Source organism: Setaria italica, chromosome III (assembly GCF_000263155.2).
Source record: "Setaria italica strain Yugu1 chromosome III, Setaria_italica_v2.0, whole genome shotgun sequence".
NCBI classification, from domain to species: Eukaryota; Viridiplantae; Streptophyta; class Magnoliopsida; order Poales; family Poaceae; genus Setaria; species Setaria italica.
Window position 1 is genome coordinate 645,131 of NC_028452.1, and position 27,141 is coordinate 672,271.

General features: G+C 46.7%; 6 protein-coding genes, 1 long non-coding RNA gene and 1 pseudogene across 10 annotated transcripts; 6 read left to right on the forward strand and 2 right to left on the reverse strand.

The window, feature by feature from the left end:
• The first annotated feature begins 44 nt into the window (after positions 1-44).
• Positions 45-2,553, forward strand: LOC101754165 (glucan endo-1,3-beta-glucosidase). Its single transcript, XM_004959978.3, has 4 exons — positions 45-534; positions 599-1,590; positions 1,710-2,019; positions 2,128-2,553. Exons 1-4 carry the CDS (start codon positions 447-449, stop codon positions 2,151-2,153), a joined length of 1,416 nt encoding a protein of 471 aa, XP_004960035.1. The 5' UTR covers positions 45-446; the 3' UTR covers positions 2,154-2,553.
• An 85-nt stretch (positions 2,554-2,638) lies between these two features.
• LOC101754557 (acyl-CoA-binding domain-containing protein 1) lies at positions 2,639-5,428 on the forward strand. Its single transcript, XM_004959979.3, has 6 exons — positions 2,639-3,213; positions 3,613-3,718; positions 3,812-3,915; positions 4,113-4,204; positions 4,301-4,398; positions 4,885-5,428. Exons 1-6 carry the CDS (start codon positions 2,789-2,791, stop codon positions 5,050-5,052), a joined length of 993 nt encoding a protein of 330 aa, XP_004960036.1. The 5' UTR covers positions 2,639-2,788; the 3' UTR covers positions 5,053-5,428.
• A 348-nt stretch (positions 5,429-5,776) lies between these two features.
• LOC101774844 (heat shock 70 kDa protein BIP4) lies at positions 5,777-6,930 on the reverse strand. The gene is made up of 3 exons (XM_004963316.2): positions 6,702-6,930; positions 6,383-6,620; positions 5,777-6,283 (listed from the first exon to the last, which is right to left on the reverse strand). Exons 1-3 carry the CDS (start codon positions 6,928-6,930, stop codon positions 5,809-5,811), a joined length of 942 nt encoding a protein of 313 aa, XP_004963373.1. The 3' UTR covers positions 5,777-5,808.
• A 1,564-nt stretch (positions 6,931-8,494) lies between these two features.
• Positions 8,495-18,541, forward strand: LOC101754962 (valine--tRNA ligase, mitochondrial 1). Of its 4 annotated transcripts, none has more exons than XM_022824857.1 (23): positions 8,495-8,883; positions 8,985-9,365; positions 9,480-9,508; positions 9,951-9,999; positions 10,206-10,265; positions 10,354-10,523; positions 10,621-10,693; positions 10,837-10,902; positions 10,982-11,065; positions 12,204-12,281; positions 12,475-12,558; positions 12,645-12,724; positions 12,862-12,919; positions 13,019-13,321; positions 13,415-13,585; positions 14,019-14,209; positions 14,306-14,708; positions 16,439-16,690; positions 16,770-17,270; positions 17,379-17,476; positions 17,590-17,689; positions 17,918-18,063; positions 18,168-18,541. In XM_022824857.1, the coding sequence occupies exons 2-23, from the start codon at positions 9,357-9,359 to the stop codon at positions 18,322-18,324; spliced, it is 3,162 nt and encodes a 1,053-aa protein (XP_022680592.1). In that variant the 5' UTR covers positions 8,495-8,883; positions 8,985-9,356; the 3' UTR covers positions 18,325-18,541. The 4 variants fall into 4 exon arrangements, with proteins under 4 accessions (XP_022680592.1, XP_012700271.1, XP_004960037.1 ...); XM_012844817.2 differs by having other exon boundaries at positions 9,483-9,508; XM_004959980.4 differs by lacking the exon at positions 8,495-8,883 and having other exon boundaries at positions 8,918-9,365.
• Positions 18,542-19,506: 965 nt separating this feature from the next.
• On the forward strand, positions 19,507-21,032 carry LOC105914076. Its single transcript, XR_002677118.1, has 3 exons — positions 19,507-19,809; positions 19,912-20,486; positions 20,592-21,032. It is a non-coding gene; the product is annotated as an uncharacterized LOC105914076 (long non-coding RNA).
• A 666-nt stretch (positions 21,033-21,698) lies between these two features.
• On the forward strand, positions 21,699-22,711 carry LOC111256649 (annotated as a pseudogene).
• A 917-nt stretch (positions 22,712-23,628) lies between these two features.
• Positions 23,629-24,142, forward strand: LOC101755910 (thioredoxin-like protein YLS8). Its single transcript, XM_004959983.2, has one exon. The coding sequence runs from the start codon at positions 23,629-23,631 to the stop codon at positions 23,935-23,937; it is 309 nt and encodes a 102-aa protein (XP_004960040.1). The 3' UTR covers positions 23,938-24,142.
• Positions 24,143-25,280: 1,138 nt separating this feature from the next.
• On the reverse strand, positions 25,281-26,885 carry LOC101775652 (calumenin-A). The gene is made up of 6 exons (XM_022824839.1): positions 26,339-26,885; positions 26,197-26,284; positions 26,013-26,078; positions 25,763-25,924; positions 25,529-25,622; positions 25,281-25,431 (listed from the first exon to the last, which is right to left on the reverse strand). Exons 1-6 carry the CDS (start codon positions 26,865-26,867, stop codon positions 25,297-25,299), a joined length of 1,074 nt encoding a protein of 357 aa, XP_022680574.1. The 5' UTR covers positions 26,868-26,885; the 3' UTR covers positions 25,281-25,296.
• Between the last annotated feature and the right edge of the window lie 256 nt (positions 26,886-27,141).

Genomic DNA, 27,141 nt, shown 5'->3' on the forward strand with positions numbered 1-27,141 from the left:
GGGAGTTACATCTGCCAAAAATGTGTGTTTTGTGTGGATACTGTAGATTTGGTATAATGCCAACTGTTCCTGAAGCTTTAATGGTTGCCAGTTTGTCGCAGAAGTCACTGCGAAGAAAGGCACAAAGCTGGCCAGAACGTAAAAGGGTTAAGAAAAGAACAAGTTCATGCTTCTAATGGGCATGGTTGAGCACGAACCAGTAACCCAGAGCCAAAGGAAGGCATCCATGTCAAACTGAAGCTGCAAGAGAAGAGTCATCTTGCTCCGGCATCACGCAATAGCTAATGGCCTGATATGATCGTCGTGGCATCATCGCTGCTCTGCCCAAGCCCAACTCCCTCCCTCTTTAAAAATTGCAAGCTGCAAGCCACCCTCTCGGCATCTCACAAGTGAAGTATCACTCTACTGGTGCTTGCAACTAACTTAACTTGCAGCAGGTAGCAGCAATGAAGCTAGCCACGATGAGGCTCCCCACCGTCCTGGTCCAGATCCTCCTCCTCCCAATGCTGCTCTGGATTTCTGCTGTCATCAAAGGTACATGTCGAGCTCTGTGTGTGAATCCGTATGCATGGCACGGGCTCATATTGGCATTTCTCAGGGGCGGACGCCGGCGGCGTCGGCGTGAACTACGGCACGCGGGGGACGACCCTCCCGGCGCCAGCCGACGTTGCGCGGTTCCTGGTCCGCGAGACCGTCGTCGACCGCGTGAGGCTCTTGGACGCCGACCCCGCCGTGCTGCGGGCCTTGGCCGGCACGGGCCTCGCCGTGGACGTGACGGTGCCCAACGGCGTGGTCCCACGCCTCGTGAGCCTGGCCTTCGCGCGGCGGTGGGTGCGCGAGAACGTGGTCCCCCACGCGCGCGCCGCCACCAACATCTCCCGCGTCCTCGTCGGCGACGAGGTCACCACCGAGGCCAACCGGACGCTGCTGCTCGCCCTCGTGCCGGCCATGCAGAACCTGCACACCGCGCTGGCCGCCGAGTCCCTCCACGGCCGTGTCAAGGTCTCCACCACGCACTCGCTCGGGGTCCTCACCTCCACGGAGCGGCCGTCCGCCGCCCGGTTCCGCGACGGCTACGACGCCGCCATCGTCAAGCCGCTGCTCCGGTTCCTCCGCGCGACGGCCGCGCCATTCATGGTGAACGCGTACCCGTTCTACGGCCTCACCAACGAGAACGACACGCTGGACTTCGCGCTGTTCCGGGTGAACTCCGGCGTCGTGGACGAGGGATCCGGGCTGGTGTACAGCAATATGCTGGACGCGCAGCTGGACGCCGTGCACTCGGCGATCCGGCGGCTGGGGTTCGGCGACGTGGACATCGCCGTGTCCGAGACCGGGTGGCCGTCGGCCGGGGAGGACTGGGAGGTGGGCGTGGGGAAGGACCTCGCCCGGGAGTACAACAGGAACGCCATCCGGCACCTCGGTTCCGGCGTTGGCACCCCGCTCATGCCCAACCGCACCTTCGAGGTCTCCATCTTCTCCCTCTTCGACGAGAACCTCAAGCCTGGCCCCGTGTCCCAGAGGAACTTCGGCCTCTTCCGCGGCGACATGACGCCGGTTTACGACGCCGGCATCTTCACTGATCCGGAGGTATGTATCATCACTGATATGACGATTCTTCAGTTTGTCTGCTAACAGTACTGGCTCATTGTTCATCTCGTCGGCATTAGATATCAAATAATTAATTATATATTGTTGCATGGATGCAGGTCGTTGAGCCGGTGAGCACGAAAGTGACACCGGCGCCGGGCCAGGAAGCGACGCCGGCAGCGACTGGGCGGCAATGGTGCGTGCCAAAGCCGGCGGCGGACGAGATGATGTTGCAGGAGAACATCGACTTCGCGTGCGGGCAAGAGGGCATCGACTGCGCCGCCATCCGGCCGGGCGGCGTCTGCCACGAACCGGACACGGTGCAGGCCCACGCCGCGTACGCCATGAACCTCTTTTTCCAGTCCAACGGCCACCATGCGTTCAACTGCGACTTTGGCCAGACCGGCGTCGTTACCACTGCTGATCCCAGTAAGATGGATCGATCGTTTAAGTTTTTCCATTATGCATGCGACCTTCAGAGATGAAGTGAATAACACTTGTGAAATTACGTCTTTAACATAGCATCTTTCATGGCAGGTTATGGAGATTGCATATTCATGTGAAAAGTAAAGAACCATCACATGACAAGATTTCTGTTTTTTTTTTGGTCTTCCATACGTGTCAAATAGTATACTGTCCTTAGCGTAGTACTACATACAGAGCAGCTACATAAATGAGCCACATTGGTTCTGGAGCACTGTGTGCAACTTTATAAACTCAACTAGTAACTGTACACTGTACTTTTTGCTACATTGGGAGAAGAACGTCTGCTTGGGCTGCTGCTCTGGCCATCTGATCTTTTACGACATCAACTTGTAGCTGCAAAGCTCTTGGATACTTGCTGCTACCAGTAGTGTGCAGGTCGATCGTGAAGTCCTCCTTGTTGACATGTATGTATAAAGTTAAATGTCATGCCAAAATTCGAGGAAATGGCCGTAACATATTTGGACATCTGATGATAAAGTTTGGGTGTTCTTTTTTTGCTTGGTGTTTTTCTTACGAGTTTGTTTTCTGGAGTGCACAGGGCACAACCACACCACAGACCACACCACACGTTCTGTTTCTGCCTGTGCGTTTCGTTCTGGGTCCGAGCCATCCCCCGTCCGCCGTTTCGGGGTTTCCCAGTCTCCCACGCCCACCCCACCTCCCACCTCCAAGTCATCGCATCTAGGTCACCACCACCTCGCCGGCGCCGACCATGGCCGGGGACTGGCAGGAGCTGGGCCAGACGGCCGCCATCGGCCTCATCTTCGCCTTCCTCGTCGCCAAGCTCATCTCCACCGTCATCGCCTTCAAGGAGCACAACCTCCGCATCACGCGCTCCCCTCCGGCCTCCCCCACCGCCGCCTCCAGTTCCCCGCCGCGCCCGGACACCCCGGCGCCCCCGCAGCCCTCCCGCGGGGACGACGTCTCCAGCGACAGCGACTGGGAGGGCGTGGAGAGCACCGAGCTCGACGAGGAGTTCAGCGCCGCCTCCGCCTTCGTCGCGGCCTCCGCAGCATCCGGCACCAGCGTTCCCGAGGAGGCGCAGCTGCGGCTCTACGGCCTCTACAAGATCGCCACCGAGGGGCCCTGCACCGCGCCGCAGCCGTCCGCGCTCAAGCTCAAGGCCCGTGCCAAGTGGTAGATTCCAATCCCATCCCCTGTCTCTCTTGCTGAATTCCGCTGATTTACTTCGGATTTGGTCTCTTTGCCCACCTGTTCAGCTTAAGACTTAGTTTAGGATAACTTAAAATCACTGGCACGCTGCGTAGGAAGCAATCATAATATGATACTTCTAGCTCATGCATAATTCGTTAGTCATAATTGTTATGGATTAACTTATTATTCGTGCTAGTGTTGCCTGAGCATAGATTTACTTTGATTCAGATGTCCCTTGTCGTGTTTTTTTTTCTCCAATTATTAGCAAGAACTTGAGCACATATGTCTACTCTTGTATTTGCTTTCGCTCTGCCTGTGCTTGTTGGCTTTGAAAAGTCAGTTCAGTTTAGCACGTATCAATTTGTGATCTTATTATGCCAGGAACGCTTGGCATAAGCTAGGTGCTATGCCTACAGAAGAAGCTATGCAGGAGTACATCACAATTGTTCATGAGCTATTCCCTAACTGGGATGCCGGTTCAAGCATGGTAAATTCTATATGCCTTTATCAACCACAATCTCGCTGCAATCTGTGCAGTAGTCCTTATGACAGTTTTGTTTTATTCATGACATAATTTTAGAAAAGGAAAGATGAAGATAGCATGGCTTCCGCATCAGGTTCAAAGGGACCTATGGGGCCTGTGTTTAGCAGTTTGATGTACGAGGAAGACGAAGGAAATGAATCGTAAGTGTTTTTTTTTTACCTCATGGATGTCTTCTACCACAGTTTATGTGTTAGGTTTACTTTTGTGGATGTGACGAGTCATATGAAGTAAAATGGCATGCTCACTGTTTGATACAGCTTCAGCTATCTAATTACCGGTACCTGACTACCTGTGACTACTGTTTTTAAAATTGAAACACATTTAATTGTATATGCAGGGAACTTGGTGACATCCATGTTTTGGCGAGGGAAGGAGCGACTGATGACATACTAAAGCATCTGGCTGCTGGTGAGGATGTCAATGTGAGAGGTTTGTGTTTGTAATAGACTATGGAATATCTGATGCTTATGTGCTCTTTATAACCGTAGCTCATGCAGACATGGTTTGTTATCATGATTTTTGCAGATACTGAAGGTAGAACTCCATTGCACTGGGCTGTTGACCGTGGCCATCTAAGTGCTGTTGAAGTTCTTGCAAAAGCAAATGCAGATCTAAATGCTAAGGTATATTTGAAATGTTTGCATACTTATTGCATTCTATTTTTTTCACGAACACCGTACTTATTGCATTCCAAGTCATGGTTGAGTAATTTCCTGAGTGAGGGTGGAGCAATAGGAGCTAGTAATATACAGAGGCGGAGGCAGAGATCGGCTAAGGCCAGGGGGGTGACACAGTTAAAAGAGTCGTAATCCTGTCATAATATCGTAAACACCCCCCCCTCCCCCCCAATATTTTTAGTAGCTGTGTACTGATTTTTGGGTCCAGGAGCCGTGCTGCAGCCCTGGGTGCCTAGGGCCTGCCTCCACCACTGGTCATATAGGTGAATGAAGTATGTTCAGTTTATTTGCATCTTAAACTACAATATTCACTTTAACCCTTGATTGCTGTCGGTATCTCAGCCTGCTGTGGCATCATAGAGCTGCAAAGTTGAGGTCATTTCCATATATGCGCCTAATGAACTGAACTTAAACTGTCTCTGCATTGTTCAGGACAATGAAGGACAAACGGCACTTCACTATGCTGTCGTTTGTGAAAGAGAAGACATTGCAGAATTGCTCGTCAAGCATCACGCTGATCTTCAGATCAAGGATGAGGATGGGAACACAGCACGGGAGTTATGCCCTTCGAGCTGGTCTTTTATGAACCAGGCAAACTGACAACACGAATCAACTGGATATGTTGACGTCTTCTGCCAAGAAACATGCTGCCGTACATTAGCTGTATCCTAAGCTCATAGAACACTTGGTCGCGTGTTTTTTATGTGGACATCTGGTGTATCTGCTATCCTGTATAAAGCTTGGGAAATCAGACGAGCTGTGGACATCTAGTGTATCTGGTGTCCTGTACTATGAAAGCTTGGGAAATCAGATGAGTTGTTTTTATCGGCCTCATCGATTCGGTTGTCAGAACCAAAGTTAATGCAGTATTTAGTACTGGATGATGCTTGCATTGCTTTACACAGAAGAAAATTGTACTAATGGATTTGTGCTGAACACCAATGATACATGGTTCATCAGGTTTGTTTGGAGCTCAGTGCAGAGTTGCTCTCTCTTTGTGTTGCCGCTTCATTGTGTGGAAGGCGCAGCGCAAGCGAGATAATGTAATCCACTGAGCATGATACTGCATCTGACACTGTGTGCATCGATAAAGCAAGAAGAAACAGAAATTAAACAATTTGTGTTGTTTGTTTCCTTTGTATTGGCTTTTCACAGTGTGGAAGGCACAGCACAAATGAGACAATCCCAAACAAGATACAGCAAAATGCAACGCAAGTATGATATTGCATGATTCTGAACATCTGTCAGACCAAGTGTACTGATAAAAGCAAGAAGAAAAACACAATTCATGAGTGGTACGTACGTTGTTCAAAAGAAGACTGGTACTATAAGCTAGCTAAGAACAAAAACCAAAGCCTAAACCTCGTCATGGTCGTCCTCGGTTCCATCCTCGCCGCCGGACCTCTGGTAGGCTCCGGAGAAGACAGAGTTGCAGACATCCTCCAACTCCTTGAGCTTCTCCACGTAGTCTTCCTTCTCGGCGTCCGGGTTGGCGTCGAGCCACTCATTCACCTCCCTCGCCGCCTCTTCGACCCTCTCCCTGTCGTCGCCGTCCATCTTGCCGCCCAGCTCGCCGTCGACGGTGCTCTTGACGCTGTAAACGTACGTCTCGAGCTGGTTCCGGGCGTCGACCTTCTTCTTAACCTTCTTGTCTTCCTCGGCGAACTCCTCCGCCTCACGGACCATGCGGTCGATCTCATCCTGGCTAAGCCGGCTGTCGTCGCTAGTGATGGTGATCTTCTCCGACTTGCCGGTGCTCTTGTCCGCCGCCTGCACGTGGAGGATGCCATTGACATCAACCTCGAAGGTGACCTCGATCTCAGGCTTGCCCCTGTTCCATTGTTCGCGTCAGATTACATGTCTAATTGGAGCATGCAAGATATAGATATTCATAAACAGATGAAAGTTGATTATATGTGGGACACCAGACCTTGGTGCTGGTGCGATTCCGGTGAGATCAAACTTGCCAAGAAGCTTGTTGCCCTTGGTCATGCTCCTCCCACCCTGAAAGACCCTGATGGTGACCGTGGTCTGCTTGTCCTGGTACGTGGTGAACACCTGCGTCTTCTTGGTCGGCACCACCGTGTTCCTGGGGATCAGGCTCGTCATCACTCCTCCGGCGGTCTCGAGGCCCAGTGTCAGCCGCGTCACATCAAGAACCACCACATTTGCATTGCCATTTTTCATTTAGAATAATGTTCAGGACCAACTTTAATTTCACTATGGTGAGGGGAGACGTATACATTTACCTTTTGTGTTGTCGTCAACCTCTCCGGACAGGATGCTTCCCTGCACGGCGGCGCCATAGGCGACGGCCTCGTCGGGGTTGACCCCGGTGCTGGGCTCCTTCCCGTCGAAGTAGTCCTTGAGCAGCTGCCTCACCTTGGGGATCCTGGTGCTGCCGCCGACGAGGACGATCTCGTCGATGTCGCTCTTGGCAAGGCCAGCGTCGGCCATGGCCTTCTTCACCGGCGCCATCGTTATAATATTTCACTTATTAGTCTGTTATAGTTTAGTACGTCTATTTGGCTCTCTTCTTCTACTTAAGACTTCAAGGACAAAGTGACAATTAGTAGGCGTTTATCTTGCAACACCTTACACTTACACTCATCGGGGATTCAGGGAACATATAGCAGACTGCATATGCATTGCATACGTTCTAGTTTTACTTTGTCTAATAATATATTTAATTTAGCTTACAAACTCCTCCACTAGAATTGTATGGCTGTGTTATATAGAAAAGAAGATTATGCCTGTAACTAGTGATTAGTCACAAGACTAGAATCGGCCCCCCCTTGAATTCTAACCAGGCTCCGCCACTGAATCCCAAGTAAGTGCATGGGAATTGTGCTGCTGTGCAAGGCAGGATCATGTTGACATTGTCTACAACCGGCTGCTCACATCTGATCGGGATAACACAACTTTTCTGTAGGTGTGGAGCCCAGAAGCTTCTCCGAATTTACCAAGAATTTCCATGGTCAGGTTCATCTCATCTTCGGTAGGCTTGATGAATAGTGCTACGTCATGGGCGTAGAGTGAAATACGCTGATTGGGGTTACGGCGAGATAGAGGTTGCAGCAGCCCCAATTCCCCTGCTTTGCTAAAAAGACCGTTTAACACATCCATGACCAAAATGAACAGCATGGGAGACAGGGGATCCCCTTGCCACAAACCACGCTGATGTCTAATTTCCTCGCCAGGTTGCCCGTTCACAAGGATTCGAGTGGATGCCGTGCGCAGCAAATTGGAAATAAGATTGTGCCAAGTCGAACCAAAGCCTAGATGAGCAAGCACTTCCATAAGAAAAGACCAAGAAACTGAATCGAACGCCTTCGAAATGTCAAGCTTGAGGAAAAGACTCGGTATCTTCTGATTATGGAGAAATTTAATGGTTTGCTGCACTAGGATAAAGTTGTCGTGTATGCAACGACCCCGAATGAAAGCACTCTGATTGACTGCTACCAAAGAATCAAGGAACGGAGCTAGCCGGTTAGCCATAATCTTGGTCACCAACTTAGCAAAACTGTGAAGAAGACTAATTGGTCGAAAATCCTTGGCAGCGAGGGATTCATCTTTTTGAATCAACGTGAGATATGCTGAATTGAGCAGCCATAGCTTCCTTGCATCCCTTTGCTGTAATATGATATTCCAAATGCCATTAGTTTGCTTATGATTTGGATCACCATACACACATACTAGGTTAAAGCAACTTGCGTTTGATTTATGGACAACACAAGCTAAAACATAGTAGTGGCAAAAAGAGATTATATTGACTATAGTTGTCCATTTGGCCCGCGACTCGTGGGCCGGCTCACGGCACGGCATTTTGGTCCGATCCAGGCACGGCCCGGCACGGCAGCCTTGCGGCCGGCCTACACCATGGGCCAGTCCTGGGCCGCTGCCTCAGCCCGTGGGCCAGCAACGGGCGACACGGCCTGGTCCATTTGACCCGTGGGCCAGCAACGGGCGACACGGCCTGTTGGGCCTGCCTCAGAGTATTTGTATAAATGGCCGGCCGTCGGCCAACCCTATCCCGCTCCGCTCCCGCCTCTCCCCGCACTCCCGCACTCCCGCCGTCTCCGCCTCCTCACCCAGGTCCAACGCCGTGTCGCCGGTGGGCCCTCCGCCTCCCTCGCAGATTCGCCACCGTCCTCGGCCGCCGCCGGCTCGCCGCTCGCCAGTCGCCCCTCCGCCTCCCTCCCCCCGTAACCGCCCCTCCCCTCTCAGATCCGGCGTCCTCGCCCGCCGCCGGCTCGCCGGTCGCCCCTCCGCCTCCCTCCCCGTAACCCTGCTTCTCCCCTAGCCCCTCCGCGGCTCCGCCTCCCTCCCCGGCTCCTCCCCCCGACCCCTCGCAGATCCGCCTCCCTCCCTGGTTCCCCACCGTTGCGGTTCGTCTTCTCCGGCTCCGGGCTCCGGGCTCCGGCTGCGCAGGTAATCCTCCTCTCGTTCCTCTTCTTCTGATCCTCCTCTCGTTCCTCTTCTTCTGATCCTCCTCTCGTTCCTCTTCTTCTCACTTGTCGCTCCCTTGCAAGTCTCCTACGGGGGCCGCGCGTCGTTGAGGAACGGAGCCGCCGAAACCCTACCCCGCACCCGCTCCGCTCCCGCTTCGAGCCGCCTCTCCCTGCACTCCCGCAGTCCCGGCGTCTCGACGCCTCCGCACTCCCGGCGTCCTGCAAGTTAGCCCAACATTAAGCGGACCCCACGTGCCAGTGACACATCTAGAAAGCAGCCCACTTGTCTAATCCGACTCCACCTCGCCGGACTGCCCAATTCCTTCCATCTCCAAACCCGAAAAAAATCCTTGGAACCCTAGACTCCCTACCTCTGTCCTGCTCGCTCCGCCGTCCATCCACTCTACTGCCGGCGGCAGAGAGAAGACCCAACCCGTCGGCTTGATCTGAGCCATGGACAAGGTAAGCATGGGGGTGCCGATCGAGCAACCCGTCTTTCCCTCATGCTCGCCAGCTCGCGGGGGGACCTCTTTCCACTGTTTGTGAAACTGATTTGGGTGTGGTTTTGTGGAGCAGCAGGGGGCAGAGAAGGTGCCGGAGGAGAAGGTTCGTATACTCACTTACCTCCCCTTCGTCCGCACAGATAGGGCTAGCTTGCGATTTTGCTTCTATCAAGTGGCATGGGATGTATGAGCATTATATATAAATTGAATTGCATTTTGGCCGCAAGCTCTGTTCTGCATGACTGCTTTGCCTAGATCGTGTTCCCGAAATTGTAACATATTATCCTCTGAAACAGCTGTTTGTTCTCTGAGATGTCTGAATCAGCAGTTTGTTTTGAGCGGCTGCTTAATGCATACTAGCATATGTTTGTATGAAGTAGCAATTTGTGTACCTTTGGTAGTATAATGCTGCTCCTTCCCCTAAGGGGGTACATGGCTGATGGCTCCTTTGTGCAATCAGAACTGCTTTTTTTTGGGGGGGGGGGGGGGGGTTAGTTAGCAACTATTTCTAGTCAGTACTCACTCCTTTTTTTTTGTTCCTCCCGCAACTTGATGAGAAAGAGTTAGAAAGGAAGCTGAAAAAAGATCAAAAGGTATCAATCAAGGTCTGGCTTGCTTTTCTCTCTATACTTAATTTTTGTATTGGGCGTAATTGGATGGCCTGAAGATGGTAATTGGATCAAGTTTAACAGACAAAAGTGATTTCACTGAAGTCAGAAATGAGCTGAACTATAAGATTGGACTGTTCTGTTATCATGTGCGTGGATAGTCATTTATGGGTTAAATGTTGCGCTTGCAGGCAAAAGAGAAAGAAGAAAAAAAACTTAAGGCGAAACAAAAGGAGGCAGCTAGGCTCCAGGTTCAATTATAATGCTCACTAATCTGTATATGACTGAACAGATGATCCAGACATCTAATAGGTGAAATGCTTGTTGGATATGACTTAGGCACAAGCAGCCTCAGATGGAACAAAGAAGACTGAGAAAAAACAAAGGAAGAAAGCTGCGGAGGATGAAAATCCAGAGAATTTCATTGATCCAGACACTCCTAATGGCGGGAAGAAATTGCTTGCGCCTCAGATGGCCAAGCAATACAGTCCAAGTGCCGTTGAGAAATCGTAAGATGCCTGAATAGTTTTTTACATTTGTTGATTTTATAATTTCTAGCACTGTAAATGTATATTTCAACCGCATGGTCTCTTTATTTGTATGCAGATGGTATGCCTGGTGGGAATCATCAGGATATTTTGGGGCAGATTCTGCAAGCCCAAAACCACCATTTGTTATAGTAAGTGATTCATGCTCTTGAAGGTTGTGCACGATAAGATCGAAGCTTATTTAGCATACTGCATCATTTTACATCACTGTAGTGCTTTTTCCATTGTCAAATAGTGGGTTAGCTTCCAACAAATAGTTGTCATTTCTTTTCAGGTTCTGCCACCGCCTAACGTGACTGGAGCTCTTCACATAGGCCATGCGCTTACAGTGGCTATAGAGGTATTCCTATTTTTTTAAGAGATCTATATGCCATGTTAACACTAGACATTGACTATACAATGCTTTTATTCTCATTCAGGATGCTATGATACGGTGGCGTAGGATGTCAGGTTACAATGCACTATGGGTCCCTGGAGTGGACCATGCTGGCATTGCTACACAGGTCTGCATTTAGGAACTCATTAATCTTCTGGAGTTTATATGATGAATCATATAATACAAATTTAGATGATAGAATTTTGTTGCTGATATACTATTTTGGCTGCATATATTGTCATTCAAGTTGCGGAACAAACATGCAGAGACACATGCTGGCAGTGCTAGTTAACAATGTGCACACATTAAAAGAACTCTGTCAGCATGGGTGTTGGGGACATATTAATGAAATCCACTTATGCAATTTTACTGAAACATTTTTCAAAATAATGTTTTGAATCCCATTTCCTACTTTTGGATGTTAACTGTTTGGCAATTGTTCATCCATTAAGTGCATAATTACATAGCTTTTTTGTTGCTTCTATACCCTTGAGCAAATTAACATCGTATGATTTTGGCCAAATGTGATTGTTTTGTGTTTGCTCATTTCCACTTGTATTATTTCTGCAATTAATTTGCTCCTCGACATTAGAAATGCAATATAAGTTGCTACGTAGTTCATGCAATATAAGTTTCTAGAGTTTTGGTTTTAGATCTAGTTTTTTAGGATTTTAATTTTTGGTTTAGGATTTTAGGGTTTACATTTAATGTGTAGATTGTCTATTGTCTTTATTGAGGTGATACAGTATCTTTATCTAAGTAGATTGTCCAACTTCACATAATATAAGTGGAAGAACTGTGGTGATATAAATTGATTCATACTGTCTACATAAGTTGACACATAGCCTAGTACAGTACTATTATTTTTATACAAGTTGATACACAAACTCTACACAAGTTTATAGTGCCGTTACATATAAGTTGCAAGCTCAAGTAAATTTACTTCAAGACCTATGGAATATGGGTCTTATTTTGTAGATTATATCGCAAGGAACACAATTGTGAAAACGGATTAAAAAACGGACTCTTAATGAGTGAGTTATCATCATTCAAAACAAATGGAACAAAATAAAACACGATGGCAGTCTCCATGACTCCACCTAACCGTCCTGCATGGCAATTAAGAAAAGCATGCGGAAGCATGCGGTTGTTCTGTTGTTTCACACGGACACCATTAGATGGATAAAGGGGTCGTGCGCTCACCCTCTGCGTGACCAGTCGCGCGTTAACGCGCTCCTTTTGACATCTGCTCTCGTGTATATCAGGTTGTTGTAGAAAAGAAGCTTATGCGTGAAAGGAAGCTGACAAGGCATGACATAGGGCGTGAAAATTTTGTTTCTGAAGTAAGCACTTTTTCCCATGACATGTGATTATGATTTGTTGGCCAATTGATCACCTGTTTCCATTATATTACTTAGTGTCATATGTTCTGAAATGAAAGTGTTTCTATTTTGTTCGAATACTTAATCCTGCACCTGATGTATCATTTTTCTGTTCACTTCACTTAGTCCATTTTTTAAATCTTCTTACAAACAGGTACTCAAATGGAAAGATCAATATGGTGGTACCATATTGAATCAATTGCGCCGGCTTGGGGCCTCACTTGATTGGTCCCGTGAGGTAACATACCTATTCTATTCAGTTAGGAAAAAACATGGCATGTGGTTGAACCATGCATGTTAACTTCATTTCAAACTGGACACCAGGCTTTTACAATGGATGAGCAAAGATCAAAAGCTGTAACTGAAGCTTTTGTAAGGTTACACAAGGAAGGCCTGATATATAGGTTAGTTCCCTCACACTTTTTGTTTGAGTGTAAGTGTTAAAATGAAAAAGAAAATCCACTATCAATTGTGCTTTATTGTTGACCTACACTCCTGTTTTTCAATTGCCAACCTTGTTTGAATGGATATTCCTTTTCAGAGACTATCGCCTTGTGAATTGGGATTGCACACTTCGAACTGCAATCTCTGACATCGAGGTTAATGGATCTTTATATTGTTTATGATATGTTAGATATTGTTATCCTTTGTGTGCTTGATTAAGATAATTTTTTAGATTGAAAATGCTGATTTTACAGGTTGATCATATTGATCTTAAAGATGAAACTATGCTAAAGGTCCCTGGTTATTCCAATGAGGTGCAGTTTGGTGTATTGATATCTTTTGCCTATCCTCTTGAGGAAGGACTGGGTGAGATTGTTGTAGCAACCACCAGGATCGAAACAATGCTGGGCGATACTGCAATAGCTGTTCACCCCGAGGATAAAAGGTATAAGCATCTGCATGGAAGGTATGCAGTCCACCCCTTCAATGGCCGAAAACTCAAAATAATCTGCGATGCTGAGTTAGTCGATCCCACTTTTGGTACTGGGGCTGTCAAGGTAAGAGCTGCTGAGGGTTACTTTTTTCAAATCTTATCTACTTGGACCTTCCTCATATTCTTAGATGGTATTGTTTGCTGGTTTTTTATGCAGATTACACCTGCCCATGATCCAAATGACTTCGAGGTTGGAAAACGGCATAACCTGGACTTCATCAATATCTTCACTGATGACGGAAAAATAAACAGCAATGGAGGTGCACAATTTGAAGGAATGCCAAGATTCACTGCTCGAGTATCAATTATTGAGGCGCTGAAGAAAAAAGTATTACTGGATATCCTTAACTATATCCCCTCGATATCTGATTATCAATCTTTTTAATGAATATATGAATTACAATATGTCGCATGGAATGCGTCATTTAACAGAGTGAAAATGCAAATAGTGAAATATCATGGTCTTTTATCATAACCATGATCTATCTATTTATTTCCTAGTGTGTTGTACAAAGGGGAAAAAATCAGTATAGTAATACGGAGTCGCATTAGTTCTACCATGATCTTCAGTTCAGTATCAGTACTGGAAATAGCTTATCAGCATCAGATTGGGATTGGCTATCAATAATTATGATTTTTCTAGAATTTCAAGTTTTACAGATATCCTTCATACTGTGGAAATTGATGATAGATTACTTGTTAGGTCTTTGGCTTCTTGTTTTATATGATGGATTAACCTTTTTTTTATTCTTCTAATTAAGGGGTTGTATAAGGACACAAAGAAGAATGAAATGAGCTTGGGTGTTTGTTCAAGAACTAATGATGTAGTGGAGCCTATGATAAAACCACAGTGGTTTGTTAATTGCAACTCCATGGCCAAGGCAGGTCTTGATGCTGTGAGGTCCAAAAAGATTGAGATCATTCCCCAGCAGTATGAACAAGACTGGTACAGGTATATCATACAATGTGTATCTTTTTGCACTCATCATGTCAAATGAATGACATAAATCTGAAATAAATTACCCACACATTACTGCTGTCCTTCCAGGTGGCTTGAAAACATACGTGATTGGTGTGTTTCGAGGCAACTTTGGTGGGGACATCGTGTACCTGCATGGTATGTGACACTAGAAGATGACCAGGATAAAACCCTTGGTTCTGATAACGACCGTTGGATAGTCGCAAGAAATGAAAGCGATGCAAACCTGGAGGCACAGAAAAAATATCCAGGAAAGAGAATGTGGCTAGATCAAGACCCTGATGTGCTGGACACATGGTTTTCATCTGGTCTCTTCCCCTTAACAGTACTTGGTTGGCCGTCCGATACTGCTGACCTCCGTGCTTTCTACCCTACTTCGGTACTAGAAACTGGACTCGATATTCTCTTCTTTTGGGTAGCACGGATGGTGATGATGGGACTGCAACTGGGTGGTGATGTGCCATTTCAGAAGGTATAGCACAAGTTCCCCTTCAGTGCCATTTAAACTATATCATATGATTGTAGCAATCTAGTCCATACATTTTGTTCATGATAGATACTCTATTCAAAACCTATCGCTGCCTTCTGTATCCCCTTAATGTGGTTAAATCCAGTAACACTATAATCTGATCAAGAAGAGACCCATGCCTGTAATGTTGTCGATGTATAATCAAGTTAAAAGAAGTTTGTTAACTAAAATATGGAACCCTCCCATTTTAAATCATTCTCTACTGATGTTCTCTGCCCTTTATATCTACATAAAGGCCACACTGATTTCCTTCCCAATGAACTCTACCTTTTTAACGTTTACCATATATTGCTCACATGTTAGGTGAGAACACCAGCAGAGTGTGGTGCCATGGTTGATTAAGTCCATTCTATATTTCTGTTATAGTAAATCCATAAAGCCACCATCTTTATATCCTGTCTTCCCCTCCTTCCACATATTCCATGCCTGAAAAATGAAAACAAAACAATCATTTCGATTGTGATAGCTCCAAAAAGATTCAAATCCTCTGACTTTGATCTTGAGTTAGAACTTCACAAAAGACATATACTCACATAGATTACAAGATTCGGAAATCCTATTATGTCATCAATGGAGCTTCTTCTTCTACCAGTTACAATCTCCACGAGTAGTACACCAAAGCTATAGACATCAGACTTTATGGAGAAGACGCCTTCCATTGCATATTCAGGAGCCATGTAGCCACTGTTGCACCATTTCACTTGTATTAATTATTACATGGAGATGCAGTCAATTGCTAATTTAAGCATTTATTTATTTAAAATAAGCACTCACTATGTCCATACAACACGATGTGTATTTGCCTTTGTCTGGTTGTCATTGAAGAGCCTTGCCATGCCAAAGTCAGCTATCTTCGGTCTCATCTCTCCATCTAGTAAAACATTAGCAGCTTTGCGATCTCTATGAATTATGGTCAATCTTGAATCTCGGTGGAGATAGAGAAGTCCTCTTGCAATTCCTTTCATTATGCTAAATCGTGTCGGCCAATCTAGCAACATTTTCCTTGAATTATCTGCGTGAAGGTTCTAATGAAAGCAATATGTTTATGAGATGTCATTTTGAGATATTTTAAAGAGCTTATATTAAGGTGTTACTTGAACATACCAAAAAGGGTACCATCTAAGCTTTTATTAGGCAAATACTCATAAATCAACATCTTTTAATCATCCTTGACACTGCAACCAAGAAGTCGAACCAAATTTCTATGTTGCAATCTGGCAATTAGAACAACTTCATTCCTGAATTCCTTGGTTCCTTGTGCAGAATCCTTACTCAGCCTTTCGATAGCAACTTCCTTACCACTTAACACGGCCTTCAGAAATGTAAGAAAAAGATTGACATACATGCAACTCAAAATAATTACTGAAGTGAATCAAGCAGAAGCCTGCATTGAGAGAAGAAATCACCTTATAAACTTTGCCAAAACCTCCTTGTCCAATCTGACATGCTTCTGAGAAATTGTCTGTTGCAGCCACAATATCCTCAAATCTGACAAAAGGGAATTCAAAATCTTGGGCAGTGTTCCCTTCCCCAAGTTATATCTTTTTTTATTGTTGAACTCAATTAGCAAGCCAAACCATATACTGAGGCTACAGAAATTTGGCACTACATATGGCAGTCAAGTATATTTCATCTCTTGTCCAATGATCAATGACCACACGCCCTGTTCTCAGGTTTATTTACACCCTATGATCCGTGACGCACACGGAAGAAAGATGTCAAAATCACTTGGTAACGTTGTTGATCCTCTTGAGGTGATAAATGGCATGTCACTGGAAGGTCTTCTGAAACGTTTGGGAGAAGGCAATCTGGATCCAAATGAATTAAACATTGCCAAAGAAGGGAAGAAGAAAGATTTTCCTGATGGCATAGCTGAATGTGGTACCGATGCCCTCCGCTTCGCACTGATTGCTTACACTTCCCAGGTGATTATGGTGCCCAGTTGAGTTTTTTCTGTGTTATACATGCATTGAAGATTTTATTACAATCTATTTTGTTTCTTAGTCTGACAGGATAAATCTTGACATCAAGAGAGTGGTTGGATACAGACAATGGTGCAACAAATTATGGAATGCCATCCGTTTTGCGATGGGCAAACTGGGTGATCATTACATTCCACCTTCAACTGTTGATGTATCTTCGATGCCACCAATCTGCAAGTGGATACTCTCAGTGCTTAACAAGGCCATTGGCAAAACTGTTAGCTCTTTAGAAGCATACAAATTATCTGATGCTACATCTACTATATACTCTTGGTGGCAGTACCAGCTATGTGATGTATTTATAGAAGCTATCAAACCTTACTTCTTCAGCGATTCTCAAGAGTTTGAATCAGCAAGAGCTGCCTCCAGAGATACCCTGTGGATATGCCTGGAGACTGGTCTGCGCCTGCTCCACCCATTCATGCCTTATGTAACAGAAGAGCTCTGGCAGCGTCTTCCACAGCCCAAAGATTCTTGTAGGAAAGATTCCATTATGATTTCAGAATATCCATCCCTTGTTGAGGTAATACCTGTGTCCTAAAGAAGATTCTGTAGGAAAAATTCAATTACAATTTGAGGACAGAGTCTGAGTACTTGTTTACCCATGGGAAAATATTGTTCTTTATGACAGGGATGGACTAACGATAGACTTGAAAATCAAATGGACATTGTCTTGGATGCTGTGAACAGAATAAGGTCACTGAAGCCACCAACAGATTCAAATGAGAGGTATGCACATGGCCATCTGTTTTGTTTTGTATTTGCTTGTTTGGTTCTTCAATCTGCTTTTGCAAAATAGAGTAATAACTTATTGATATTTTTTTATTCTTTCTTTTTTTCAGACGACCTGCTTTTGCACTCTGCCGAGGCCAAGAGATTGCTGCCACTATCCAATGCTATCAATCTCTAATCGTGTCCCTTTCCTCCGTATCACATCTCAAGGTATGACTGTTTTATTTTTCATTATGGAAATATCTTTCCCCTTGCATCATTTACAATCACTTTATCCTGTATGGACATAAAACCTAAATGGAGTTTTATTCCCTCAAATTGCTATGGTTCTTGCCAAATAACTGTTCTTCTTGGCTTTCTTCAGCTTTTCACATTTATATGCTACCTACTTATGAACAAAACTACAAAAGCACTGATCTATTGTTGGAAATTCTTCAGATCCTGACAGAGAACGATGAAACTCCAGCTGACTGTGCAACTGCTGTTGTAAACAAAGACTTATCTGTGTACCTTCAGCTCCAAGGAGCTCTAGATGCAGATGCTGAACGTGAAAAGCTAAGGAAGAAAAAAGACGAAATTCAAAAGTAAGTGTGCATATACTGTCTTCCCTATCCATTTTTACCGTCAAGACTCGCTTAAGTTCACTGTTGTATGGCATCAGTAACATGGTCTCTTGTGATACACGCAGGATGCAACATGCGCTGTCACAGAAAATGGACGCCTCTGGTTACCGCGAGAAGGCTCCACAGAATGTGCAGGAAGAGGACATGAGGAAGCTCACCGCCCTATTGGAACAACTGGAGGTCATCAGTGAAGCTGAGAAGAAATTAGATGCAAAAATTTGAAATAACTGAGTCTCTGGCCTCTGTTTCAAAGATGCTCTGCTTGTACGGAAGTTGATCCCGCATCTTTTTTTTGTTCAAAAAGCTCCGTTATGTACCTGTACGTTCAGGTTTATAATTGATGGCTCAGATCAAAATTGCAGTTGCATTTTCCAGCGTGTAAGAAATGTACTGACGGTCTATACAGAACAGTATTTTTTGGATGTCCGATATTGGCAAACTCTTGGTGTTTGCATGTGGGCACTCTGCCAGAATATGTTGTAGCTGTATTGTTGTGGTTTCAGGTCCGCAAGCCTCACGAGACTATGCAACGGGTTCCTTGTGTAGCATTTCTTCTGCGGCAAAAGTTGTGAAATCAAAGCAAAATCTGCAAGCCAATATCGCAGCAGTCGTCGCCTGAGCGTCCTCCCGCCTGCTCCTCTTGTTCATCTTCCTAGGCAGCAGCAGCCGAGGTAGGGGAGAGCTGCTTGGGAGATCAATGGCTGTCGGACTTTCGCAGTAAACGTGCAAACGTTGGGGTAACAGCGGGAGTAGTGGCTGCACACCCGCACATGCACGGGTCGCAGCCGTGCACGACCACCTGATTGGTGCTGCGGCGCAGGGCTCATGTCGCGGTCCGTGCCGCGCGCTCCCTGGACGACGCGTTCTTCATCTCCGCCTCCCCCGACCGCGGCAGCGACGCGCTCCTCGTCCCCGCGCTATCCCTGCCGGCCAAGAACGACGGCGCGACGCGGACGCCCATGTGGGTGCACAAGGTGCCGTCGCGACGCCGCGCTGACCGGAGTCAGGGTCAGGCTCGCGGTGACCGGAGCCGGGGGATGGCCATGGCGATGTCGTGCCCGCGGCGGCGGGTCAGACCTCTCCCTCACCTAGTCTGATAAATTCCTCCATCTGCACCGTAGACTGTCCATCCAACGGCACCAGGAGCCCACAGCATGGAGACTGACTCTGAGCGAAAATGGATGGCGATTATTAATAGCGATCCAAAATTTTTCATTTAATCCCCCAAAATGGATCGCGACTATTATTTGCGGTCCAAAATATTTAACCCCTAAACATAGATCCAATGTTTTGCACTAGAACCCCCAGAAGGCTAAAACGTACGGAGGTTTTGCAGCAAAGCCCTCCACCACTGTTCGTCTTCCTCGCAAAAGACGAATCTCAATGGGGGATGGCGGCAGCGTCGTTTTCGCCCACGACGGTGTCCGCGTAAGGCACCCTGAATCGCGGGTTCCCCAACCACACCCTCCTACGGCTACCGCCTCCCCATACTGGTGTGCAGACACCGCTCCGCGCGCGCGCCACATCCTGAGCCCGGCGAGCGTGCAGCCCTTCCGCGCCGCCGGCGAGGAAGTGGACGTGCCGGCTGCCCGGCTAGGGTGCAACTGGCGCGCCTGCGGAGTCCAACAGATTTGAATATGCTCTGAAGGCACTAGGGACCAGGTCTCCCATCTCAAAGTTATTGTACAGGGACGCAGCTGAAAAAAGGTTAGTGGTTGCTCTGTTGTCATGTCTACCCTACCGTCCCTAAAGAACTGTCGTGGTCATGGAGTTCTTGGAGGTCTCAACATCACCTCCTTTTCCTTGCAGCTTAGAATTTCTCTCTGCGAAGTATGCCGGCTGATCGGGCGCCGGCAGTGACACGCTCCCGTTCTCCAGGATGGACATGACGGAGGACATGAGCGGCCTGCCGTTGGGGTCGTCCTGGACGCACAGGAGCCCGACGTGGATGCAGAGCAAGAGTTCATCCAACACGCAGCTCTCCACGATGGATGCGTCTACCAGGTCACTTGCATTCCCTTCCTTCCACAGCTTCCATGCCTGAAAAAGGTACCAAATAATTAGCACAGGCTCATGGCTGCTATTTTTGCCAATAACTACTGCATGCATGGCTTCAGAGTCTGTTTAGCAATCTCCTACGTATAGGATGTCCCTACAGTTTCCAATCAAAATACAAAAGATGCAGAAAAAAGCACCAAAACATCTGCTCTGTTCTGATATTATACCACTTATAGTTATAAAACTGACTGCATGTCAGTATGCTTTGGTGATGACTATCTCTAAAATAATTATCTGAACTGTTTAACTTGTTTTCTCTGTTCTTTTACAACAGTGAGCTCGTTGGAATAAAGAAAGACTATATTGATTAATATGCAGTTTTCAAGGTACTGTAACTATTCTATACATTATTACTATTCCATGATGTAATGAATGGAGAAGCTGGGAGGTAGTTTTGTCAAGCTCGTTAAACATATTTAACATTTTTGCAGGAACGAACCGTAATTAACAGTTATAACCTGCTTTGTGGGCATTCAAGATTGATACATACTAACAACCGTGACATCTCTTTGATCCCCTCGAGGCCTCAAAATGTGCATCCAAGCATTGTTCTCCAAACAGGAATGAAGCATGTGTGCGGGTGAAGACTACTATTGAAAGCCCCATTTGCAATTTAGTATGTACTGATTCACACAACTTAGATGGTTTGGGCAATATGATGCTTTTCAAGAAAGTGGTACTAGGCAGCCACCCAAGAAAAGAGGAAATGTAGTCAAGTCTGTTGCGTATCATAACTGTATAATTTTGATTTTTTTACTAACTGTTTCTGCGATTTAATAGGCACAGCTGCTGAATCTGAAAATTAAGTTCCAATGCTGAGGTATAAGAGATAGTATGGTGTTCTGATTTCTTATAGTTTTCGGAGAAGTTCATCAACATTGTGCTTGACTCATGGACTATCTTGTAGTATTACATGTTCATACTTTTATTGCGTAATATTTTGTCTCTGAACTTGGTGGAAGTGCATTTCGTGTATTCATGGCATTCTTTGCTTATTAATATGCTCCTCTTGTGCCAATATATATAGCTTCTCTGAAGAAGCACTTCGGCGCATTGTTCTAACTGCATCAGGTGGCGATTTTAGGCAAGTTCATTTCCATATGTGTTAATTGTACTTCTGTAAACATATGACTTGGATTTTAAACATCAAATATTATGACTTGACATCTCATAATTTTTGGAAAACAAACGTGTCGTTGTATTTAACTGAACTTTCACACAACACATAAATATTGGATCTGAGTGTACTTTCCTGAATTTCCACATGACTCACGAAGCAAATATTATTTTATTGAATTTCCACATGACTTATGAAGCAAATATTATGTACCTCTAAAAATTGTGCAAAGTTTTTGGTTTTAAACTTTTTTTTTGCCCGTAGCAACGCACGGGCACGAATCTATCTAGTAGTATAGAATACGGATCTGATCGAGGCGCCGTCGTTCGTCGCTTGGAAACTCAAGGATAGCTAGGGTCGTCCATCCGATATGCATGCATCCCACCGACCATTGAGATGAGACGGTGGATCTGCGCCGCGCATGCGTTAGTTTCCTCGATCCGATCCATCTGGCGCGGTCCTCAATTCATGGATCATGCATCTCATATGCATGCGGCCGGGCCGCCGGCATATATGCATCGATCATGCTCATGCATATGGTGTGTCGTCGATCGGCAACCTGTTGTGCAGCCGCAGGCGGCGGTATATCTCTCTCTCTCTCGTATAGTAGGGCATATATGCAAAGGAATTATACCTGTTGTACCTGCCTGCCCTCATCGTCATCCCACACCTGACTTAGCTTACTCCTGGATCGATCCGTCAATCCCAACTAATATAAGCTGACCAATTGGCTCAAGCAGCTCCACCTATCCACCATATCTACTTTGACCTTAAGAGACTCAAACTTACAATCATGTGTACAGCAAGCTAAGACAGCTGGAGCGCCCGAGCACGCCAACATACGACCCCACAAAAGTGGTTGGAAAATTTGTCCTCGGGAAACAACGTCACGATTTCCATGGCGAGCCGCCTGGGTGGATCTACATCCACGTTGACGGGAAAGCACAACAAGACAAGGTGACACTAGCCATAGCTATTGATGATCTATATCTTATTGGCTTCAGGAATGCCACTAACTATTGGTACAAGTTTACCGGGAGCCATCGAACTACCGATTGGAGAGAATTATGGAGAAATGATTGAGGAAGGTCACGAGAATCTTTGGAAGGTTCCTCTAGGAAACCAATCAGCCATACATGGTTTGTGGTCATGTTTTGTGAAGCCATGAGGTTCAAAGTGATCCGCGACACATTCTCGGACAAGAACTGGGAGAAGGAGACCACCATCTCTCCGACCAAGGCAAAGTATGTTGTTAACTGGGGATCGCTCTCAACGCTCCTCATCCTGTGGGACCGAAACCCAACCAAACAATGGAGTGTTACTAAAAGCAAATATAAGAGTCTTGCTAACAAAGTGGAACGTAATAGTAATGACAAAAATATGCACAACGCTTGGAACATAGTTGATTTTCTACTTCACCCAACGGATATATAAATTATTAGTAAGCTAAGAATATATGTTTATTTATTTATTTATATATAGATGTACCGTGCATGCATGTTGTATTGTATTTAATGGAAGTATATACTCTCGCGCACCCACTTATTTTATATATAGATATAGACGATGAACACGTACTCCCTCCGTATAGGAAAAGAAAGTCGTTTTGGACAAGATTTGGGTCAAACATTGGGAATATAAATCATGAATAACTTTTAAGTTGTTGAGTTTGGAAATGTGAAAGCCATATAAATAGATTTGTCTTGAAAAATACTTTCATAAAAATATACATATATCACTTTTTGATAAATATTTTTATAAAAACAAGGAGTCAAAGTAATGCTTTGGAGACCGTGTCGCTATCCAAAACGACTTCCTTTTCTTATACAGTAACATTACATTATGCTATAAAAAGATCCAGGTCAGAACATAATTGGAACATGACATAGATCCATAGAATAATTTGACTAGTGGCCTTTGTAGCACCACATGTTCCAATTATGTTCTGGATCTTTTTATAGCATACTAGCATACATGTTACTGTTATGTTACTATGTTACTGTTATGTTCACTTGATCCTTATGTATATTTTGTTAGTTTAAGTTTGGAACAGAAGTGGATTGGATGTTTTCTTGTCAAGTAACACAGTACATATGAACTTTCATGTTTAGAGCTAACTGGCAACTTAAATGCTTGCTTTTGAGATGAGTCGCTCAATGAAATTAAATTGAAGTAGCTATGAGACCTTCTTTAATGCTTTGTGAAAAACTCCATGTTGCTTGTTAACACTGACATGGTCTTATGATCTGGTTCCATACTAATTTAGCAATGCTTTGTGATTTATTTCTACACTTGTACAGCACGCTTACATGGTTTGACTTCATTCTTACTTACTCTTGTTCATGTTCTAGATGGATGAAGTGCTGGCTGCAGTAGCCGAGACTATAAAGAACTTTGCTATCATCTACCTCGTCGACATCACCGAGATCCCAGACTTCATCTCCATGTATGAGATGTACGACCCGTCGACGGTGATGTTCTTCTTCCGTAACAAGCACATCATGATCGATCTCGGGACGGGAAACAACAACAAGATCAACTGGGACCTGAAGGACAAGCAGGAGTTCGTCGACATCGTAGAGACTGTCTACAGGGGTGCCTGGAAGGGCCGTGGTCTGGTGATCGCTCCCAAGGACTACTCCACCAAGTACCGTTACTAAGAAGGCAGGCAATGGTGTCGGCTGCTGCTACTGCTGCTGTGTTAGCTTGATATGTTCTCACTCATGTAATGAGGGATGTTTTATCCAGACAGGCAGACAAGGGATGCTTGCTTGCGAGCATGTTGCTTAACTATCTTGGCATGCCATAAACCTGTAAAGCTGTAATATGAGCTGACCGTTGGAGTGTCAAAAATTATGTTTTTCAGAAAACAGGGCTGTGTTACTATAAGAGACCATTGCTGGTTTGACGCATACTGCCGAGTCCATAGCTTTCTTCTGTATTCTGATGAGCAAGTTTTCGCAGTCTGGAATTATCGTGTTGGAGGATCTATTGTTTGCTGGCGTCTTGCTATGTTTTGAGCCATTTGCGCTTACGACGTTGCCCAAAATCTTTCCGTGTCGTGTGAGCGATGCGGCGGTCTATTAGTATCCTGATGATTCGTGTCCATGCTTATTTGTACTTTGTACTGCATAATAAAACTGCACAGCCAATAAGGATGAGCACGCGTCCTGTTTAGCTGAGCTCGGCTTATTTCTAGAGGGAGATTTGCCGAAGTGTGTATTACAGAGTCAGTTGTACGATAATGTCTTCGAGTCCATTTTACCTCGTTTTCAAGTCAAAAATCGAATCAACCACTTGTGACGCGCCCAGCTCAACACGTTCGCGATGCCACATAGAGCCGTTGCTCCGATCCGTCACCATGCTGGCCTGTGCACTCCAAGAGCCCCGTCGCCACGTGGGCCCGCTTCCTCGGCTGGAGCGTGTCACGGACGGACGTGACCGCCCACGCCCGCGGAAAAACAGGACCGACTAGGGCGGAGGGGCTGCATGCCTGCATCGCGCGCGCGGAAAAATGGAAGGTGACGTGTACCGCCGGAAGCTTGCGTGGGAACACGTCCCTGACGCAATATGAGCCATCGATTTCGATGATCGGGCGGTGACCAGCGTGGTGATGGGGTTGGCGTAGGACCGTGAACTGCAGCCAGGCCAACCAGAGGAAATTGATTGGTTGCTGCACATCCAGCCGCTTTCTCTGTCTAACATGCTGCCCAAGTGCTCGTCCATGCATCTGACGAGCCTGGTTGGTCACTCCCCAAACTACAGTCGTGGCTAGTGTCATGGGTAGCAAGACAGTGGGTGGTACCTGGTTTGGCTTAGGGAGATGGGGCGGGGGCAAGTGTCCCGCCACCTACGCAGGCCGTGGCCTGAGATATATACTATAAAATAAACTATAAGCTATGCTGGACAAAATTGATCTTTGCAGTTGATTTGCATCTTATATATTTTTCATTTCTTTCAGCTACAGACTCCTATTTGAAGGTGAAGAATTTTCTTAGCACCGTCCTGCCTAAGTTATGTCATAGCTCGTCGCGGTAATCACCGTCAACTTCTTCGCTATCGTAATGGTCATCCATATAAACGATGTTGTAGAAGGATGTGTAATCGTTGAGCATCTCGTCCAGGGATAGCTTGCCATCTCCATCGCTGTCAGCCTGTGCCATTTGCAAAAGTGCAATCGTCAAATAAGAAACAATGCAAGGAAGTGGAATAATCGAGCTCTCATTTTAACAATTTGATCTGGCCACGCACCTTCATCAAAAGCTTGGCTTGTGAGGTAGCATACGAAAACTCCCCTGTAAGGAGGCTCTGGATTACAGGGCGTGCCTCTTCCACTGTCAGATAGCTGAAATGGGGAAACAATAAGAGAAAAAAGGGTAACTCTTGAGAAATATTTTTTTATAATACATTATGTTGAGAGAATATTTGATCCTATGTGCACTATAAAGCATTCGAATTCTATGTTTGAATTGATTTGTGCTTTACTTGTCCATGTCGGCATCGAGGTCCTGGAACTTCTTTTCAGCTTGGGCACGCGCGAGTCCATGGTCACCCAGGTGATGTGCAATGGAGATGTGATCCAGAGCGTGAGATAGGTGGACGAACTCCTCCAAGCTCAATCTCCTGTCTCCGTCGTGGTCCATCTCACTGTTTCCCAGCCAAACGAAATTAACGGCAAAACTAAAACCAACAGAATGCACACGTCATGCATAGTCAACACAATGATCACACTTGCCTTAGCTTATCCTTCAGTAGCCAGAGCTGCATTGTCTCATGGCTGCTGTCTTCAGGGTGCAGGAAGCTGCAGGCAATGGCAAAGCGTGGATGAATTTCGTAGGATTCAATCACATAAATTTTTTGAACAGCTAGCTGAAAATTCAAAGAGGACGAGGAATTGGATATGCATGTGTATGCCGTACTCGTTCAACTCGGCGGCGTTGAGCGAGCCGTCTCCATCGCCGTCGGCGGTCGCAAACTTGTGCAGCCACCCCCAAGGTTTGCCGGGCTCTGTGTCGCTCCAATGTTAGTTAATTTGGTTTGCCATGAAAACCTCGCATATACTCATACCTCTGTACTCGCTGAGCGCGACGGCGCCGTCGCCGTTCCTGTCGTGCTTGGCCATCTCCCTCCGCGTGGCGGCCTCGAGCCGGGCGGCGGCATGCCGGCGCAGCCACGCCTCCAGCTCGGCGAGGCTGACGCCGCCGTCCCTGGGCGACCTGTCGAGGATGGCGAACAGGTACACGAGGCGCTCCCGCACGCCCAGCGGCGCGGCCGGCCCGAAGTAGCGGCCCAGCGGGCCGAGCTCGGCGTCGAAGCCCGACCAGTCGGCGGGCAGCCGGTCGAGCGCGTCGCGGAACGTCTCGATGTCCGGGAGGCCGGGGTGCTCGCCGGAGGAGGAGCCCAAGGGGGTGGTGTTGCTAGACTCTAACGACGACACATGGTGATGCTGGTGGCGCCCGGCGCGGCGGTGCGCGCGGCGAAGGGCGCCGACGGGGCCGGCTGCCGGGTCCGGGACCGGGAGGAGGAGGTGGTACAGGCAAAGCAGCGCGATGACCGACGACAGGAAGACGGCCGCCGCGGAGCCCGCCATGGTTCGGTAACGATCAGCTGCCCGGGGCAGGCAGCCGGGAGGTAGCGCGCCCGTGCCGTGCTCACCCCCTCGACGAGAGAGGGTGGGCAGGGCACGTTGGAGCGAGGAAGTTGGAGGAGCCTCGGCCGGGGTCCACCGTCGCGCTGCGACGGTGCATTTGTATCGTATCCCCCGACGTTGGTGGGTGGCCGGCCGGCCTCGGAAGCGGGGAAACCGCACGTCCAGGCCAAATTGGGCAATGTCGCAGCTACCTCCGTCCATGATCGCCCGTCGG

Excerpts from the sequence above, each read along its gene's own strand:
- LOC101754165 (XM_004959978.3), top strand. The coding sequence starts at position 447 with ATGAAGCTAGCCACGATGAGGCTCCCCACCGTCCTGGTCCAGATCCTC. Across the intron at positions 535-598 it reads GATTTCTGCTGTCATCAAAG|GGGCGGACGCCGGCGGCGTC; the intron begins GTACATGTCGAG and ends GGCATTTCTCAG. Across the intron at positions 1,591-1,709 it reads GCATCTTCACTGATCCGGAG|GTCGTTGAGCCGGTGAGCAC; the intron begins GTATGTATCATC and ends GCATGGATGCAG.
- LOC101754557 (XM_004959979.3), top strand. The coding sequence starts at position 2,789 with ATGGCCGGGGACTGGCAGGAGCTGGGCCAGACGGCCGCCATCGGCCTC. Across the intron at positions 3,916-4,112 it reads GAAGACGAAGGAAATGAATC|GGAACTTGGTGACATCCATG; the intron begins GTAAGTGTTTTT and ends TTGTATATGCAG. Across the intron at positions 4,399-4,884 it reads ATGCAGATCTAAATGCTAAG|GACAATGAAGGACAAACGGC; the intron begins GTATATTTGAAA and ends TGCATTGTTCAG.
- LOC101774844 (XM_004963316.2), bottom strand. The coding sequence starts at position 6,930 with ATGGCGCCGGTGAAGAAGGCCATGGCCGACGCTGGCCTTGCCAAGAGC. Across the intron at positions 6,621-6,701 it reads GGTTGACGACAACACAAAAG|ATGTGGTGGTTCTTGATGTG; the intron begins GTAAATGTATAC and ends ATGGCAATGCAA. Across the intron at positions 6,284-6,382 it reads GGAATCGCACCAGCACCAAG|GGGCAAGCCTGAGATCGAGG; the intron begins GTCTGGTGTCCC and ends ACAATGGAACAG.
- LOC101754962 (XM_022824857.1), top strand. Across the intron at positions 11,066-12,203 it reads ATGCTGGCATTGCTACACAG|GTTGTTGTAGAAAAGAAGCT; the intron begins GTCTGCATTTAG and ends CGTGTATATCAG. Across the intron at positions 12,920-13,018 it reads CTGCAATCTCTGACATCGAG|GTTGATCATATTGATCTTAA; the intron begins GTTAATGGATCT and ends CTGATTTTACAG.
- LOC101755910 (XM_004959983.2), top strand. The coding sequence starts at position 23,629 with ATGGATGAAGTGCTGGCTGCAGTAGCCGAGACTATAAAGAACTTTGCT.
- LOC101775652 (XM_022824839.1), bottom strand. The coding sequence starts at position 26,867 with ATGGCGGGCTCCGCGGCGGCCGTCTTCCTGTCGTCGGTCATCGCGCTG. Across the intron at positions 26,285-26,338 it reads CAGCGAGTACAGAGGTATGA|AGCCCGGCAAACCTTGGGGG; the intron begins GTATATGCGAGG and ends GGAGCGACACAG. Across the intron at positions 25,925-26,012 it reads CTACTGAAGGATAAGCTAAG|TGAGATGGACCACGACGGAG; the intron begins GCAAGTGTGATC and ends GCTGGGAAACAG.